We start from the raw sequence: 18,766 nt of genomic DNA on the forward strand, positions 1-18,766 counted from the left end.
GGAGAAACTTTATTTTAGACCAAAAGGAAATCTAAGTGGAAGTGTTCTGTATTCATTTGGAAACACTAACTTAGATCTGAAGAGAAAAGTCAGAACTGAAAGAGACCTAAATGTCAATTGTGCAACCAGCATCTTCTATGAAGTCTGATGTTCCATTGCCTCAAAAGCAAGCAGTTTCTTTCCTTCCAGCTGCCTCTCATTTTCTCACTTAAGAGTTAATGCTGCAGTATCTTCTCTAAAAGTGAAATTCTTATAAAAACAGAAATGAAAGCCCTCCTCCATATTTGTGTCTCAGGACTGGGTTTTGTGTGACACTCTCTGGCCCCTTTCCCCCGCCTTAGCAACAAATGATACTGCTGAAAATAAAACATCCTCCCTCACCCCATGTTGTGAAGATGAGAGCTGACCTCAACCCCGAGATATCACACAACTCCAAACTCAAATGCTGATGAAACTGTTTGTTTTGAGTGGGCGACACCAGAGAAAAACAGTAGAGAGCCACTCCTAGCACAGGTTACACAGGCAGAGTCCGGCCTTTCTTCTCTAGCAGAATGTGCCGACTCAAAGCCAGCCATGGGTCCAGATCACATAGTGTCATAGTGTCACTGTGCACGGCTAGCATCCCTGACCTTCCCTGGGACAGGGCAGGGTAGAAAATGCCACACACAGGTTCCTGATGGTGAATCACTAGGTGATATTTAATTTCTGACATATCACGGCAAAAGCACAGCCAGGGCAATTTTACTGACAAAGACGAGGGGATGCTTTGTCAGCACTATGGTGGACAAGAGGGCAAAGGCAGACTCTATGCAGACAAAATGTCCCCCAACCCTTTCTTAATGAAAGCCATAAAATGATCATGCATTTCCCAACTACAGTAAAACTACAGCCTCAAGCAAAGGCCTTGAATAGTGTTAAATACCTGACCTTGTTGGGGGCGCATTACAACAGCTGCCACGCAGCAGGAACATTTCCCTGTTTCACATATGGCCTTTCCGAGAAAGAAAATAAAAGACATAAGAGGAAGAAAGAAAAGAAAGGAAGGGGAAATAAGATGATGATGCAGAAGGCTGTTTGTGACTAGAATAAATGCCTGAAAAAGATATCCTTGCAGGAACCAGCAGATACCCTTTCCCTGAGCACTGCTAAAACTGGGTCATGTGAGACCTTTCGAAGGTGTCAGTTACACTTGGTGCACTGTGCAGGCTGGACTCTATGGCAATGCCCTCGTTTTTTGTCTCCTTCAGATAATGTGCCAAATTGCCTATTTAAAACACGGACAAAAGAATGTCTTCTCACAAAGAGGGCCTGGCAGAAGGGCTCTTCTCAAGTGAGTGAACCACTTTCCACCCAGATGGCCTGATGACTGAGGGCCCGGAGGAGTCAATGCAATGGGATTTTGGTGCTATTGTGAGGGAGGTATTACAAGCCATGACCCCTCAAAGAGGCATGATTTGACCCCCATATCACTGAATCCATGGCACAGCCAGTGCTGACAGTGGAGGGGCCCCCTGCTCCTCTTCACATCCTCTTCTACTGTGCTCCCCCAGTTCCACTGGACGGGCAGCCGCCACCCAAGCTTACCACTGGTAGTGGTGAGGACCCTGGGGCTTCTGATTCCCAACTGTAGCTGAATTTCGTAGTTTTCACTAAGGTTTTTTTTATTGGTTGGTTGAAATCTAGCAAATTTTTTTTGTTCACTACAGTTTTCTTCTAACAGTGATCGACACTTTGAGGCTTTTCCATGCACTGCTGTCTTCCTTAGAATAGTCTGCAGACAGTTCCTTGAATATGGAATATGAACATGAATGTGGAAGAGCAGAAACCATTTTGAATACTTATTACTCCTCTGGGGTAAATGAAAGGTGCTAAGAGCTCCAGGTTTATGTTTTAGGGTAGGGGTCCCCAGCCCCCAGACCCATATCGGTCCATGACCTGTTAGGAACTGGGCCGTACAGCAGGAGGTGAGCGGCAGATGATTGAGCAAAGCTTCATCTGTATTTACAGCCACTCTCCAGTGCTCACATTACCGCCTGAGCTCCCTTCAGATCAGCAGCAGCATTAGATTCTCATAGGAGTGCAAACCCTATTGAGAATCTAGTGCCTGATGATCTGTCACTGTCTCCCATCACCCCCAGATGGGACTGTCTAGTTGCATGAAAACAAGCTCAGGGCTCCCAGTGATTCTACATTATGGTGAGTTGTATAATTATTTTGTTATATATTACAATGTAATAATAGAAATAAAATTCACAATAAATGCAATGCATTTGAATCATCCCCAAACCATCCCTCCCCACACCCCGGTCTATGGAAAAATTGTCTTCCACAAAACTAGTCCCTGGTGCCAAAAAGGTTGGGAACCACAGTTTTAGGGAATAATTAATCTGATAGCAATGCAGGGCATTTGGGTATGAACTGTGGGGTATTGTGACATGCTAACTTCCCCATCACTGAAATCTCTGCCACTTAGGCAATACCTCTGTTGAGCAATATCTCCAAGGGGCTGTTGTTAAAATGAGCACATATTCTCTGAGATAGGGTATCATGTTAATTGATCCATATCTGGCAATAGCTTTGTACAGTATTGGAAATAACTTCCCCTCTCAAGGACGCTGTATAACTGTATACTCAAGAGTTCTAGTAGCCTTTTTATAGATTCCTTGAGATTTTCTACATGAACAATCATGACATCTGCAAACGGTCTTCATCCTTTCCAATCTGTATGCCTTTTAGTTATTTTTCCTTGCATTATTGCACTGGCTAGGACCTCCAGTAGAATGTTAAATAAAAGTGATAGGGTTAGATACCCTTATCTTGTTTCTGATATTAGGGAGAAAACATTCAGTCTTTCACCATTAAGGATGATGTTAGCTGTAGGTTTTTTTGTAGATGTCCTTTTCCAGACTGAGGAAGTTCTCTTCTATTCCTAGTTTGTTGACAAATTAAGAATGGGTGCTAAATTGTATCAAATGCCTTTTCTATATCATTGAGATGATCATATAATTTTTCTTGGTTAAATTGCTAATATGCTGAGTTACATGAACAGAATGATTCAAATTTTGGACTCTCAGCAGGCACAGAGTCAGGCAGTTAAATCACTGGCAGATAGGTTTCATCCTTTAGAAACTTGTGTTGAAACTTTGTAATGATGGGTCCACCGCAGCCTTTAACCTGGGGCTAATTTAGCCCCACTGCTAAAACTAGACTTTTTCAAGGACTCTACCCAGTATTTCAGTATTTGATGAGATTTCCCCATGGTGGCCGTGGGAATGAGAACTTTTTCCTGTGTGAGCCCTGAGAATTCTATAGCGAACAGTCTGTGAATTCCTTTCCCAGCCCTCTGGAATTCCCTCATGTGTAGAAGTCATCCTTCAGTCACAGGTTCAAGGGAGCCCTCTGCAGATCTGCAGGGCTGTTTCACGCAGCTGTCTCCTCTCTGCTCTTCTATCTTGCAAATTCTAGCCATCTCCTTCTCCCCAAACTCTGATTTTTGACCCCTCAACTTAGTGAGATTGACAGGCTATTTGAGATCCTTCTCCCTGTGCCACTGGGAACTACCTCCCAGCAGTGAACTGGGACAATCCAAGGGTGCTTTCACTGCTCAGGGTCCAAGGCTGACACAAGCTGTTACTTAGACCTTGACTGGTTTCTAGCAATGTGCGGAGGACAGCGATTTCTGTAGTCATAGCTCCCTGTGAACAAAGGCAGAAATTTCACCCACTACCTTTTGTTCACCATCCCTATTAATGGTAGTCTTAAAGCAACTTTACCTGTTTTGCTATTGTGATTGAAAGTATTTTGCATTGGAATGTCACAGAAAAGGGCATTGGAGATGGAATCAGAGGTGCTTTGCTCTCTGACTTGGCAGCATCTGTTATAACCACTGTAGGCCTTAGTTTCAATATCTATAAAATGAGAGTAAGGATGACTGCCTAGCCTACCACTCCAATATGTTGTGAGGAATAAACTAAATAATGTATTTAACACTCACTATTATGGCAGCAGACACGCACCTCCCAGCATCATGGTTGCAGACTTCTCATTAGGCCTTCCTTACCTTCTTTCCACTGTTGCTGTCATCGCCCCCTCTTGTGGTTCACTCCTCTCTCCAACCTGTTGGCTCAGCCAAATTTCTCTAAAAATAATCCAGCAGGCCGGGAGCAGTGGCTCACACCTGTAATTCCAGCACTTTGGGAGGCTGAGGCAGGCGGATCACCTGAGGTCAGGAGTTCAAGACCAGTCTGGTCAACATGGCGAAACCCTGTCTCTATTTAAAATACAAAAATTAGATGGGTATGGTGGCTCATGCCTATAATCCCAGCTACTCCGGAGGCTGAGGCAGGAGAATTGCTTGAACCAGGGAGGCAGAGGTTGCAGTGAGCCGAGATCGCGCTACTGCACACCAGCCTGGGTGACAGAGCCAGAGTCCATCTCAATAAATAAATAAATAATCCAGCAGAGCCGCCTGGAAATGCTGTTCTTTAATGAACGTATGGTCACACTGCTGCTCTAAAATGGTTATGAAATGCTGTGTGTTTGGTATATAAAACTGCTTCCCTGGAAAGCACAAAGCACAATAATATAAAGTGGTGTGCCAGAACTTTTCGCACCATAGGCTAATATGTCTTTTGTTTTTTTGGTCAGGGATACCTGGAGCTGCAGGAAATCCAGGGGAAAGGGGAGAAAAGGGAGACCATGGTGAACTGGGCCTGCAGGGAAATGAGGGCCCACCAGGGCAGAAGGGAGAAAAGGGTGACAAAGGAGATGTGTCCAACGACGTGCTCCTGGCAGGTAAGAGGGGTATGCTGTGGCTCTCTTTGAGGGCTTGTGCGCCCAGAGAACTGCCTGGCTTCCAACACCAGGGCTGCTCCTGTGTCTTCTCTCCTTTATGGCCTTATGTGGCCATCTGTTTTGCAGCATGTTTTGGAGTTCTATGCTTTCAAAGAGGAGAAACATGAGCATGTTACTCCATGTGGCAAGACCAGATCTGGGATCTAAGTATAAGTGGTTCAGGTAATTGGGTCTAAAAGCCATGACCCAATTTCAATATTTCTTTTCCAAGATATATTGAAATCCAGCACAATCCAGAATAAGACAAGTAAGCAGGCAACTTACGACACCTCAGGGGACAACTGACAGGAAGCACAAGCGTTTGCTTCACTGATGAGGTTGAGCCATCCTCAGACCCTGATCCTAATGGCCTTTTTACATAGAATTGGGGCAAAATATTGTTGTGCCAAGCCCTGGTCAACCTCAGTAGGGATGGCAACAGATTCAAGAGCCAAAGAAGAGACCCAGGGCCAGCAAATGTGACATGGGGCTTTACTGGGGGCTTCATACAGAGGAGAGAGTCCAGTGGTGGCAGGCTGGACAGGAGAACCACCTTAGGACAAAAACAGCCCAGGGGCCTTGGGCTAGATGAGCTAACTCTCTTACGTGCAGCCCAGGGGCAGTGGACTGAGCAGCCACTTGCAAACAGCATGCAATTTACCTGGCATTTTCGCTTAACACCTGTACTAGTCTGTTCTCACATTACTATAAATTACCTGAGACTGGGTAATTTATATATTTAAAGAAAGGTTTAATTGGCTCATAGTTCTGTAGGCTGTACAAGAGGCACGATGCTGGCATCTGCTCACCTTCTGGAGAGGCCTCAGGAAACCTGTAATCATGGCAGAAGGTGAAGGGGGGGCAGGTACATCACATGGCAAGAGTAGGAGTGAGAGAGAGAGAGCAAGAGTGGGGTGTGAAGTGCCACACACTTTTAAATGACCGAATCTCGCAATAACTCACTTATTACCAAGGAGATGACCCAAGCCATTCATGAGGGCTCTGCCTCCATGATCCAAACACCTCCCACAGACCCCACCTCCAACACTGGGGATTACAATTCAACATGAGATTTGGGTGGGATATCCACACCACATCAGCCCCCTCCCCTTAACCACCTCCACCTGGCAACCTTAACTTAACCCAAAACTCAGGGCCCTAATTGCCTGCACGGCCCCTGTTCCGTGGGATGGGCCAGGGGCGCAGATGTTCCTCAAAACAAAGAACAAAGCTCTGGGTTGGCAACTCCCAGATTCCCTAGCTCTGAGCAGACATTCAGATGCATCTGCCATCCAGGATCATTCTAAGGATACACTTCAGTTATTGCCATCGGGGCATTTCCCCTACAAATACAGTGGCTGCTTTTCCAGCTCAGGGGAAAAGCAGACAGTTGGTGTTTGTGGGAGAAGAGGGTAAGGGGCAGAAAGCCACAAAGACAATAGCACAGAGGAAAGAGCAGGTGACAGCTGACTCTCATGGAGGAGCAGGAGGCAGAAGAATTTTTAAAGCACAGTACTTTGGAGATCACCTATATGATAAAAATATAACATGTGAATATAACTATGTAGTCAGTAAAGATTTATCAAATACCAGAGAACACCATTTCTGAATCAGAGACTTTGCTAGTAGCTGGAAATGAGGAAGACTTATCTGTCCTCAGGAAGCTAGGATGATGCTAAATGTTCAGAATAATGACCCTGAATCAGTTGCCCACCCAACCGTCTATCCATCCATTCAGACTTGATTGAGTGCCTGTTGTTTACCAGGAACTGTGCTTAGACCCACGTATCAAGGAAAGATTGAACTGGGTTTAGTACATTTTGTTTCATTAACAGCAGATGTTGCTATGCAAAACATGTATAATTTAAGACGTGTTTTGACAGGGTAATATACATAAATGTATTTGAAAAATATAAAATTTTATTACACTTCCGTTACATAGGAAATCTACACATCCAGAGTACCATGTTCCTCCACGCTGCTGAACAAGTGAGGGGTGATGAAAAACCCTTCAGAAAAGCACCATCCCTTATGAACCCCAATTGAAAAGACCAGGTCAGAGCAGAGGGTGTCCCCTGGAGGAGAGTGGAGAGGGCGTAGGAGGTTGGGCCACATCTGCTCTGCCTGCAGATCTCTGCCCCTTCCTGGTGGACAGAGAGCTGCCTCCAGCTTCTGTGGCCCCACTTGTCCACTTGTAGAGAGACTGAAAAGGTCTGGCTGTGAGGAGGCAGCTAAAGAGACCTTAGCTGACTACTCTCTTCCCTTCTTCCCACCCTCTCTCCCTTCTTCTCTTCCTCCCTCCCTTTCTCTCTTCCTCCCTCCCTCCCTTCCTCCCTCCCCTTTCCTTCCCTCTCTCCTTTCTCTCTTCTTCTCTCCCCTTCTCTGTCCCTCTCTCCCCTTCTCCCTTCTCCCTCTTCCCTCCTTCTCTCCCTTTCTCTCTCTCTCTCTCCAGGTGCCAAAGGTGACCAAGGCCCACCCGGTCCACCTGGGCCCCCAGGCCCTCCAGGTCCTCCAGGGCCCCCTGGAAGCAGAAGAGCCAAAGGCCCTCGGCAGCCAAACATGTTCAACGGCCAGTGCCCAGGTCACCACCTCTCCCCTACGGGGCCCACCTCTTCTGTCAATTATTCCAAACTCTTGGTCTGCTCCCCAGGCTCTGTGACCAGATTTGTTTTAATAGAGGGAGGAGGGTTTTGTCCAAAATGAAAGTTCCCTTCTTGCAAACTTCTCACAAGAGGTCTTTGTAGTCTGCCCCAGGGCTGAGGACCAGGGACAGTTTTAGAATTAGGCCTCCCACTCCCCTTCCCTCCTCCTGCTTCCTTCATTTACCAGCAGACCTGTCCTCCTCCTTGCTCTGTCCACCATCCCTCCCCCCTGAAACAGTCTGGAAAGCTAAGCTGCTAACGTTTTGCACTCTTGAGAAATGAGAAGCTTGAATGATGCTCAGGAGATGAAGGGGAAGTTTGGATTGGTTAGGTCCTCACGAATAGTAACAACAGTGCTACATTAAGCCAGGCACAGGGCTATGTGCTTATTGAATTCTCACAACAATCCTATGATATTGAAATCATTATTGTGTCCAACTTACAGATAATAAAACTGATACCCCAAAGAGCTAAGGAACTTGCCCAAGGTCCCTCCAGGAGTAAGTGGCAGAGCTAGGATTCAAACCCAGCTCTGCCTAACTGTAAAGTCCCAGCTCTCAGGGCATCTTCCATTTAGATAGAAATTCACACTTTGAGACCTGACCCAAGGTCAAGCCAACCAAGAGCAAGGAATACTTGACCTCTGGTGGACTTGTTCTTTAGCCAATTTGTGGCACAGTGGCCACAGGGTTGAAAGCTAACTGGAAATCAAGGATTTTATTAATGGAAAATACTTCTAGGGTGATGCTAGGACTTCTCTCCCAAAGGGGTGACCTAGTATCTGTCATCTAACTGAAACTATGAGGAGGGCCACTTGCGGCCATCTCCTCAATGGCACTCATAAGGAGGATCCTCACTGGAATTTCTCAGCCTTGCTGTGGCCATTGCTGTCATTTTCCTAAACAGTCTTGAGTTCTGTTTGGTGCACTGTTCTTTCTGGAAGACGTTTGGGGGCACACGGTCAGCTGTCAAAATGGGCGAATCTGTGCTTTCGAAGATGGCACCATCCCCCTCCCCAACTCCGTGGAGCCTGATTATAATTCTGCAATGTGAGACCACGGCAGAGCTGCTCCTCTGCTGGGCTGCCGTGCAGTGCCTCCCCAGCCATTAGCATCAGCCCTTTGCTCAGCTTCCCTTGAAGAATGAACTGAGCGAGACCTCCCCTGAGAGAAGGGGGCTCTGACCCGAGCTTTTGCAGAATTCTAATTTGCCACAGGCTCTGCCAGCCAGTGACAGCCCTTGTCTGGAGAAGCAGTCTCCTGGGCTTAGCCTAATCTACCAGGGGGCTGGATCGGCAGGGGCTGGATGCAGAGCAAGGAAAATGGCTTTAAATGAAAGGCATTATCTTCCATTCTGCCTCCTAGAAATGAGTCTTTGGTTGCCAAGCATTTGCATCTGAACTTGGCCCTCTCTCCTGCTCCAACTCCACATCTTTAATACCCTGTAGTTCCCTAAGTGGAAACCCCAGTTGAAACTCCGGGGGCAGCAGGGTTGCCCATGGGAAGTTGTAACAGATCCCCGACACCACTCTCATCAGGTGACAGAAGGACTTCAGGGAAACACAGGCTTATCCAGCTAGAAGGAAGCTTAGAGATCATGGAGGGTCGGGCTCCCTTATTTTACTGATAAAGGAGCCCTTCAGATTATCCTCAAGATTTCCATCAAGCAACCACAAGGTGATTTGAACCCCTCAGGATTTGAGTGGGCCTGAGGTTCAGTCCATGTCCTGTCCTCTTCATCCTGGCCACATTCATCCTCCTCCCTCCTCTCCCTCAGGTTTGCTTCTGCTGCCCTAAGGCACCTCTTCACCAAAGGTCTAAATTCAGCCCATTCATTAAGGGGGACACTGATAACCCGAGGAGGATGAGTCACAGCTCAGCTGTAGCCTCAAGCCAAATTGAACCAGGCCCCTGTCAAGGACCTGTGTTTCTCTAGGCCCTTAGACAGAGACAGTGGGGAAATGGTCATGAGGGGACTCCCATGTCTCTGGGCTGGATGGAATCTGGATTACTTCTTCCTCTAAATCTGTGTTTCCCTGCCTGATGCCTCTCCCAGGAAGATGCTGCATAAAGTGGACCACCCCATTCTCTGGGGCTGCTACTTCACAGCTTCCACCAGCTTCCCTGAAAATGAAAATCCTTCCAGAACAATGCAATCATGATAGTGATGCCACCTGCCAGACAGGCCAGGAAGGCATCAGCAAGCCTCTCATTTCCCCAAATTGCTGAGGCCTTGAACAGGCTGGCTCAGGCCACTTTGTTGCTTTTACTGACATCCTTTTGGGATTGTATTATCTTAGCAACTGTACTCCTGAAAAGCTTCCTGGGAACTCAACAAGCAGGGCGAAGAATTTAGAAGGCTATGATTTGGAGTTGCTTAAAAGCAAGCAACCAAGGAATCTGGTGATCTATTGCAAGGGATGTTTATGAGACTAGAGTCTGGAATGAGGTGGGGAAGAGCAGCAGCTATAAAGTCCAACAAATCTAACTATGCCAACCGTATCTGCTCTGATGATTATTGTTGTCATTTTAGGTGAGACTTGTGCCATACCAAATGATGATACCTTGGTTGGAAAAGCTGATGAGAAAGCCAGTGAACACCATTCCCCACAAGCAGGTATAGAAACAAAGCGTCCTGTCTTGAAATTCAGAAATTGAATACCTTCAAGTCATAATTGGCAGGTAAGTGACTTTCTTTTCTCCTCTTTTGGCAGAATCCATGATCACTTCCATTGGAAACCCAGTGCAAGTACTGAAAGTGACAGAGACATTTGGGACTTGGATAAGAGAGTCTGCTAACAAGAGTGATGACCGGATTTGGGTGACAGAGCATTTTTCAGGTACTTGCACTCGGCCTATGACCCATATCTGTGTGGTAACTGTATTTTTCATCTGTTGCCTACCTTTGGGCGTATTCCATTTGTGTGTGTCTGAAATCCCCAGTAGCTGGTGTAATAAATGTCTCTTTATTTCACAAAGACCAATAAGTGGGCAGAAAACTTTCTTCCTTTGAACATACTGGTGGCAAGCCTTGAAGTTCAGGTCACAGGGGCATGAGGAGGGTAACCCAGATATCGCCTGTTTTAGGACAAGTATCCAGAAGGAAACAAATAGCATTATGACTGCAGGCCTCATAAACCTCCAAACCATAATGGGAAAAAAATGTCAGAGATGAAATCCTTGTACACCATCCATCTTTCTCTAAGGTTGCCGCCCTCCCAGAAGAGTACTTTTGGCCATCTTTCCCAGCCACCTGTTGGACAGAGAGCCCAGGGAGAAGGTGAAGTTCCACCTTGCAGTTGCACTGTATCTGAGCAGGTCCCTAGTTGTACTGTCCCAAAGAGATGTGGTCAGGAATTGCTAGTGGTAGTAACAGTGGCCTCATTAAAGGAGGGGTCTGGCCATAATCACTGGTTGGAGAAATAGCTGAGAAGAAATCAGTTCTTTATTTCATCAAGGCCAGTTATTCAATTGGGAACCTGGTAATAACTGCCCAGATTACCAGGATTTGGGGACTCAAAAAGAAAGTAATATTGTTCATTAGCATGGCTGCTGCACAGTGCAGGAAGAGGTGGGAGGAGGCAAGAGGTGATTGCCCAAGCTCCAAGTATCTGCTATTCCTGTTGAAGGCCTATGCCACTCTCATAGAGAGTTTGATAAACAGTATAGAGTGGGGTGGGAGAGGGTGATACATAGTTCTCCCAGGAGGAGCCAGGCCAGTTCAATGCCTACCACATTTGAAAGACATTTCAGAAATCCATATGGAGAATTGGACTTTGAGCTTGGGAGTCTTAGACTCTTCACACTGGACAAGGAACCTTAGGGAACATTTCGCTCTCAACTTCCCGCCTTTGAAATTCCTCCCAAGGACTCCCTCCCAAGCTGTGATTGCTGGAGGTAGGTAACAGCCTCTCCCTGGCTTCCCTCCTACAGGCATCATGCTTAAGGAATTCAAGGATCAGCCCTCACTTCTGAATGGCAGTTACATGTTCATCCACCTTCCATATTATTTCCATGGCTGTGGGCACGTTGTTTACAACAACTCTCTCTACTACCACAAAGGGGGTTCTAATACCCTAGTGAGGTAAGTCGCACCACAGCACCTTCTCACGCCTCTCAGGCAGCACCTGTGCTGTGGTGCTTTTGTGAGCAATTAGGGGTAGGGACTGTGTTTTCATCATCTTTGTGTCCCTAGGGCTGACACACTGAGGTCAATCAGGGTTTGTCGACTGAATGAATCACAGGATATGTTAGTGAGCCCCATGGCCCAGCCCCTGCCTGGGGTCTGCATTTGTTGCTGGTCTGGACAGCCCAAGGAAGGTCAGAGCCAGGGAGAAGTAGACCTGGAGTGGTGACGGCCACAGCTTCCCCATCCTCTGAGAGAGAAGCAGCCCGAACTCATAGCTCCCCCTGGTGGAACATGCTGCTGCTCCCTGATAAAGTTTTGTTTTGGAAAACTTTGGGTGTGGGGAATTTCGTGTCACAGCTGAGATCATTGAAGACTGGGGAATGAACCCCTAGTCAAGCGTCTCTGCCTTCAGATCAGTCTGTCATCCTGATGGAGTCCTCCCAGGCCGCCCTCTGCTCTCCCATAGGGAAGGGAGGAGGGTCACCTGGGTAGACACTGCCCAAGGCAGCCGCTGAGCCGTCCCCACAAGAATTGCTGACGTTCTGTCTTTAGGGTTCAAGAAGAGGAAATCAAGCTCTGGCCTTTGGAGGCAGAAGCAGGTCATCCTGGGCAAATCAAGAGAGCAATGAACCGAAAGCCAGGACACCTGTTTTCTGGCTCCAACTCTTCTGCCTCCTCTATGGCCTTGGACAAGAGACAGCACTTCCTGTGTCTCCCTGTCCTCAACTAAAAACAAAAAGATGGACTACAGCCTCTGAGTCCTTCTAGCTCTTCCACTATCTGAAACAGTAAACCCAGTATTATGAATGCCACAGTCCTACTCATTCAAAACAAGAGACAGTGACTTTGAGGGAGGACTGGGTCCCTTCTCTCTCCCTCATCCTTCTCCTACCCTTAGTGAGGTCCAGCTTTAACAACCTTTGGCATTTGAATGCTCAGGTTAGAATGGGGCGAGTTTCCTAGTGTAATATGCGATATGATCAGACACATCGGACACTGGCGTCAGCCGCGGCAGGAAGCATCCCCTCCTTTGCCTCTCACTCCCATCTACATGACACCCCCATCATCATCTCTACACCTCCCTGGCCACCCCATTTGGGCAGTCTTGTGCTAGTAGAAAAAGACAACTGACCTACCACCTGCTCAGTAGTCCCCCTCTCAAGACACACTCTTTCCTCCGATGCTTCTCACTGAATCTTGTGGTTCCCTGCTGCCATGTTATATAGGGCTATTGCCACACGGAGGTGGCGTGGGTGGCAGTTCTGCGGTGGATAACCCCCATAGTGAGAACTGGCCTCTTCAAGGAGGTGTATCTTCTAAGGAAGCTAAGTTTGGATGCAGTGGTTAGGAGGCTGTACTGCTCTATGCTGGGCCACGGACTGGGACCTGACGGAGAAGCAGAGCTGAATTCGACCCTGTAATTGCTGGGAGAGATGGGTCTCACCAAGGAATGCAGCTGTGAGGTGCCAGGACTAGACAGGGCCAAATGGCAGCAGTAAACCCCAGATATTCAGAGGAAGGAGAACTCCTGTGTACTGAGATGTGCAGGGACCTTCCCAAGCCTCACTATTCTCTAGTTTCTTCACGGTTTCTTGATAGACTTCAAGTCTGTTATGCTCAAATGCATATCCACAGATGCACACAGTTCATGTTTCTTCTGCTGCTCAATGGCACCCTCTGGTGTTTTCTTTTAGCCTAATGTTCCTGAATTTTCATTCCTGGAGTTACGTACCTTTTGAATTATAATTCACTTTTACAATACAGCCTAGAGTTGGAATCTGTCAAATCATACAGCCTCCAGGAGCTAAGGGGCATGAGATTCCATGCCATAGTTTAATGTATCCAGCCACTTACTTCACAAGAAAATGGTTTTCACAGTCATGACTTTGCAACAGCCCTTCTCACCTGGTGACTTTCTTCTTAACTTAGCAGGCTGTGAAACTCTTCTTTTAAAATTTCAGCAGGGAGTAAAGGAATAACCCCCACACTTAGAGTTAGAAACCCTAAGTTCAACCTCCGGCTCTGCCTCTTACTTGTATTCATGGGCCAGTTGCTTCTCATTTTTTGCTTATAAAATGAAGAGATTGGACTAGATCCTCTTTTACAGCCCCCTTGCAGCTCTAAGAATCTTTGAGGGGGCATTTCAGGAGGTCAACAGACATCTGGGCATTAGTGAAGTGGGGGTCACATGGCTAGTAAGTGGTCACTCAGATGCAAATTCATTCTGACTTTAGTGATTATTCTCTTTAACACCACACCACTGTCTCCCTGTTGCCTCTGCTATCACAGCCAGTCATTGTCTCTTACAGCCTCACTGCTCACAGCATTGCCCAAGGACCAGCAGAGCAGGCGTTACCTGGGAGCTTGCAAGGAATGCAAAATCCCAGCCCTCACCCCAGACCCACTAACTCAGTTTAATAGAGGAGCCTAATAAACCACCTGTCCACAGAAACGGTGATTCATGTCTACTTTTCTTTGTTTGCATATTTCAGATTTGAATTTGGCCAGGAAACATCCCAAACTCTGAAGCTTGAAAATGCCTTGTATTTTGATCGAAAATACCTTTTTGCAAATTCCAAAACTTACTTCAATCTAGCTGTAGATGAAAAGGGCCTTTGGATTATCTATGCGTCAAGTGTGGACGGCTCGAGCATTCTTGTAGCACAACTGGATGAGAGGACATTCTCAGTGGTGCAACACATCAATACCACGTACCCTAAATCCAAGGCCGGCAACGCCTTCATTGCCCGAGGAATCCTCTATGTCACAGACACCAAAGATATGAGGGTCACATTTGCCTTTGATTTGTTAGGAGGGAAACAGATCAATGCAAACTTTGATTTAAGAACTTCCCAGTCTGTTCTTGCCATGTTAGCATACAACATGAGAGATCAGCATTTATATTCATGGGAAGATGGCCATTTAATGCTTTATCCTGTGCAGTTTTTGTCAACTACCTTAAATCAGTGATGTGCTGCATTCGGCTCCCTTCAGCAAATTTCAGGGGTTTTCTGGGACCAGTTCTCCCCCAACAGGAAACTTGTTTTTTTAACGTCAGCCAGATATTTAGAAAATAACCTCATAAGTGTTTATACGGTCAGTGAGCCCCGCTTAGTGAAATAGCAACAGATTGGAAGTTGAAATGGCTGAGATTTGGTGATCTCCCCACAGCTGGTTCTGCAAGTTACCTCTTTCTCCTTGGGCCTTAGTTTCCCCATTGGTAATCTGAATTGGCTAAGATGATCGGGGAGATTTTCTGTACCTGTAGGTAATTTGGTGATTCTTGGTGGCTGCTCTTCTCACAACTTTTATGTATCTGCTTCTGTCGTTTAGCTTTTTTAGCCACATGCTGACCAAATTTACCTTTGAGTTGATAAGTCCAGTGGCTTGAGTAGTGAATCCCTCAGTGCTGACTTATATCTGGTTCTTTGAAAAAATGCATTGACTTTTTAAGACATCTAAAGTATCACATTATCCATAATTTATTGCTTTTCTTTGCATCTGCACCTGCCACCACAGAATAAACATTACCCTCAGCTGCTGATTGGGCAGCTCTGAGATTAGCAAAAGCCAGGGACAGCTACATGTTCAGGTTTCTTTTTTTTTTTTTTTTTTTTTTTCAATAAGCTATTTTTTTTCTTTTCTTATTTTAAATAGAGAGAGAGTCTTGCTGTGTTTCCCAGGCTGGTCTTGAACTCCTGGGGCTCAAGTGATCCTCCTGCCTTGGCCTCCCAAAATGCTGGGATTACAGGCATGTGTGCCTGGCCCAGGTTTCTTAATAAAACAGAATCATGATCTTCCAGGTTCCCCCCAGTTTCTGATCATGTTGATTTGTAACTGTGGATCATGAACACTGAATCCTCAGATCACTCTGACTTCTTATGCTTCTCCTGTGGATCCACTATCAAAGTACTAAATGCTGTGTAAGTAGACATTAATCTGGCTGGAACCATGGGAAGCATTTTGCAGTGTTCAGAAGAGAGGCGCCATTTGTGGCTATTATGTAGAACTGGGCCAGAGCCAGTCCATTGCCTGTTTTTTTAAATAAGGTTTTACTGAGCACAGCCACACTCATTTGTTTATGCAGTACGGCCTGACATTGCTTTTGCTCTGCAACAGCAGAGTCGAGTCATTGCAACAAAGAGCATATGGCCCCACAGTGCCTAAAATATTGACCAGCTACCCCTTTATGGAAAAAGGTTGCTGACTCCTGATAAAGAATATAAAGTGAGCCTGATTCTTGAAAAAATCAGAACCAGAGCCTGTTTTGTTTTGTTCTAAACTAAGAAGCCGCATAGGATGTGACTTGCGTTTTGAGTAGAGGGGAAGGGTGATAACGGCGTAAGATGAAGTGGCCCTCCACAAAGGCCGGTTGGGGGACTGTTCTTTCTCTAACATAGTTTTAAAGGATGTGATCTGGTCCCCTTGGATGCCAGGAGAGAATCCAGTTGAACTTGCTCCTAAATGCTCTTAAATATGCATATTTTCTGCCAACTCACTTCTTTAAACATCTTTCAGCCCAGCGCTGCGGCCCCCGGAAGGGCCACTGCGAATAGAGAGGAAGCTGGAAAAGTTCCTGGGGCTCTGCAGCCAGGAAGGGGAACCAGGGCAAATCTTATGTAAAGATTTTTCAGCAACTTGTCCCAATTTGTGTGTATTCTGAAACTTTTTCTTTGGGACCAAATTCATTCTCAGTGGCCCTGAGTTCAATATATTATTAACAGCAGTATTTTAAAACTTAGGGTTGAACTGGGCATGGTGGCACATAACTGTAATCCCAGCTACTTTGGAGGCAGGGATGGGAGGATCACTTGAGGCCAGGATCTCAGGACCAGCCTAGAGAGATCCCATCTCTAAAAAATAAAATATAAGAAAATAAAACTTAGGGGATATACAGATTTAAATATTCAAATCTCCCTGCTCCCGTGAAAGTCCCCAGGCAGCTGTTAATGACTTGTTTGTTGTGTTCTCAATATGATGGCTCTTTGGAACTTCACCTACTTTTCATTAGATTGGTTGTGCCATGTCACCTTAGCTTTTAAAAATACTCTTTTCAGATTCACGTTCTCTAACAAAGAGTCTCATGTTCAAGATCAATATGTCTAATAAGTGCTGGTGTCCTTTTAAAGTATTTAAATATATATGTTGCTGTTGCTGAATACAGGAGACCAGGTTAGGAATATAGTTTCATAATAATAGTATATACAATACTAATTGTATATAAGGTAGCAACCAAAAGAGGTTGTTAATTAGCACATATTCCTTTCAGAAAAATGTTTCAGAAACCTCAGTCTTGATATCTGAGCTATCTGGGCTCCCTTACTTGTGAGTAAGGGATCATGCTCACCACTGGAGAAGCTTACACTGGGACTTTTTTTCTTTTTTCTTTTTTTTTGCTATGACAGAGTAATGCTAACGTAAGGACAACTGAGTTTGATCAGTGTTTAATCGCAGTGGGTAATCTTATCTGATTGTCTTTAAAAGTGAAAAGGATTAAGATTTTATTCTTTCTTGTAAACATTACTGGATTTTTAAAAAAAGTTTTGGGCTCACTGCTAAAATAGAGTATACAACTGAATGTTTTTAAGTCAAGATACTGTTTTAGGAGTTTACCCTCTCATTTATAACCAAAGTTGCTCTAAAGCACTTTCCAAATATCTGCACTTCTGATGTCAGAATCAAACCAGATAATTTTCTAATTCTTTAATCTAAAGTAGATAGCTTCCCACTGGAAAGTAAACAAAGCCATCCCTCCCAACCTCAAAGCTAGGCCACACTCTATTTCAAGGCATTTTCTTTCAGCTGATAAGGTGTCCTCCTGAAGCCAAGCAGGTGGTTCTGGTCTCCAATATCGTTAAGCACAGGTGCTATGACAGAAAAAGCTCTGGGGTGGAAGTTTTAAGATGAGGAGTTCTGATCTTAGGCATCTTAACAGTCACAAGGTGAAAAGTCAAATGAAACAGTACAATTCTTGATGAGTGAGGTGTCATCTTCCGACCACACAGAGGACGTTTTGGCTATGATCATCTGATGGCAAGTGAAGGAGAAATGAGTGATAGGGCTTTGCGTTTTCATCCAGATGCTGTGGCCCTGTGTTTCACAGCATTAAGAGCCATAATTTCCAACCTGCACAGATCCTGAACAACAAATGAATAACGATGAATGTCTTTTTGGTTGTAATTTAACAAGTCAAATAAAATAATCATTGCTGAGCACAATCACATGTTGAAACAAGCGTGTTGTTATTTTTACCTCTTGTTAATGTATATGTAACATTTAAAAGAAAAAATCCAAAACAATATTGTGGTAGAATTAAATTAGTTGCTCCTCTGTGGAAACTCAATTTGCTAGCTCCTTCTGAATACAGTACTGAAAAATTGTTGATATGGACTGTCTCTTCTCTATAAGAAAACATGAGCGATGGAAATCTAGTACTAGAACTGGGTTATACGTAGACATAAATGCAATCAGGCTTTGCCAATTCATCAGCATGGGCAAGGCAATTGAGGACATAATATTTGAGGCTAAAAATTGAAAGAACAAAAATTTAAAACTGGATTTACGTGAATTTGGGCAAGTCTCTTAATCCCTCAGAGCCTCTTTCATCTATAAAACGTGTCTAAAAAAAGTAATAGTATTTACTTCCCTTGGTTTTTCTATGTGAAATGCTCTGATAATTATACAGTTCTTGGCAAATTATAATTGTTACTTTTATTGTTCCTCCCTGCAGGGAACCAGAGTGACCCTGTTCTTTTTTTCTTTTCTTTTTTTATACTTTAAGTTCTAGTGTACATGTGCACAACGTGCAGGTTACGTATGTATACATGTGCCGTGTTGGTGTGCTGCACCCATCAACTCGTCATTTACATTAGGTATATCTTCTAATGCTATCCCTCCACCCCACCATCCCATGACAGGCCCTGGTGTGTGGTGTTCCCCACCCTGTGTCCAAGTGTTCTCATCGTTCAATTCCCACCTATGAGTGAGAACATGCGGTATTTGGTTTTCTGTCCTTGCGATAGTTTGCTCAGAATGATGGTTTCCAGCTTCATCCATGTCCCTACAAAGGACATGAACTCATCCTTTTTTATGGCTGCATAGTATTCCATGGTGTATATGTGCCACATTTTCTTAATCCAGTCTATCATTGTTAGACATTTGGG

The 18,766-nt window shown here is 45.2% G+C and overlaps 1 protein-coding gene across 2 annotated transcripts in view; it reads left to right on the plus strand.

Annotated features, from left to right (window-relative positions):
• Positions 1-17,824, plus strand: part of GLDN (gliomedin) — a 66,643-nt gene extending 48,819 nt beyond the window's left edge. Inside the window, exons 5-10 of one of the 2 annotated variants that reach the window (XM_001169660.7) lie at positions 4,648-4,794; positions 7,286-7,414; positions 10,008-10,091; positions 10,189-10,314; positions 11,408-11,558; positions 14,096-17,824. In XM_001169660.7, the coding sequence (XP_001169660.1) occupies positions 4,648-4,794; positions 7,286-7,414; positions 10,008-10,091; positions 10,189-10,314; positions 11,408-11,558; positions 14,096-14,573 (1,115 nt within the window). In that variant the 3' untranslated portion in view covers positions 14,574-17,824. Of the gene's footprint in view, positions 1-4,647; positions 4,795-7,285; positions 7,415-10,007; positions 10,092-10,188; positions 10,315-11,407; positions 11,559-12,155; positions 12,425-14,095 lie in introns of those variants that run through there. The other variant, XM_016928240.3, reaches the window with a different exon arrangement.
• The last annotated feature ends 942 nt before the right edge of the window (positions 17,825-18,766 follow it).

Source organism: Pan troglodytes, chromosome 16 (genome assembly GCF_028858775.2).
Source record: "Pan troglodytes isolate AG18354 chromosome 16, NHGRI_mPanTro3-v2.0_pri, whole genome shotgun sequence".
Classification (NCBI taxonomy): Eukaryota; Metazoa; Chordata; class Mammalia; order Primates; family Hominidae; genus Pan; species Pan troglodytes.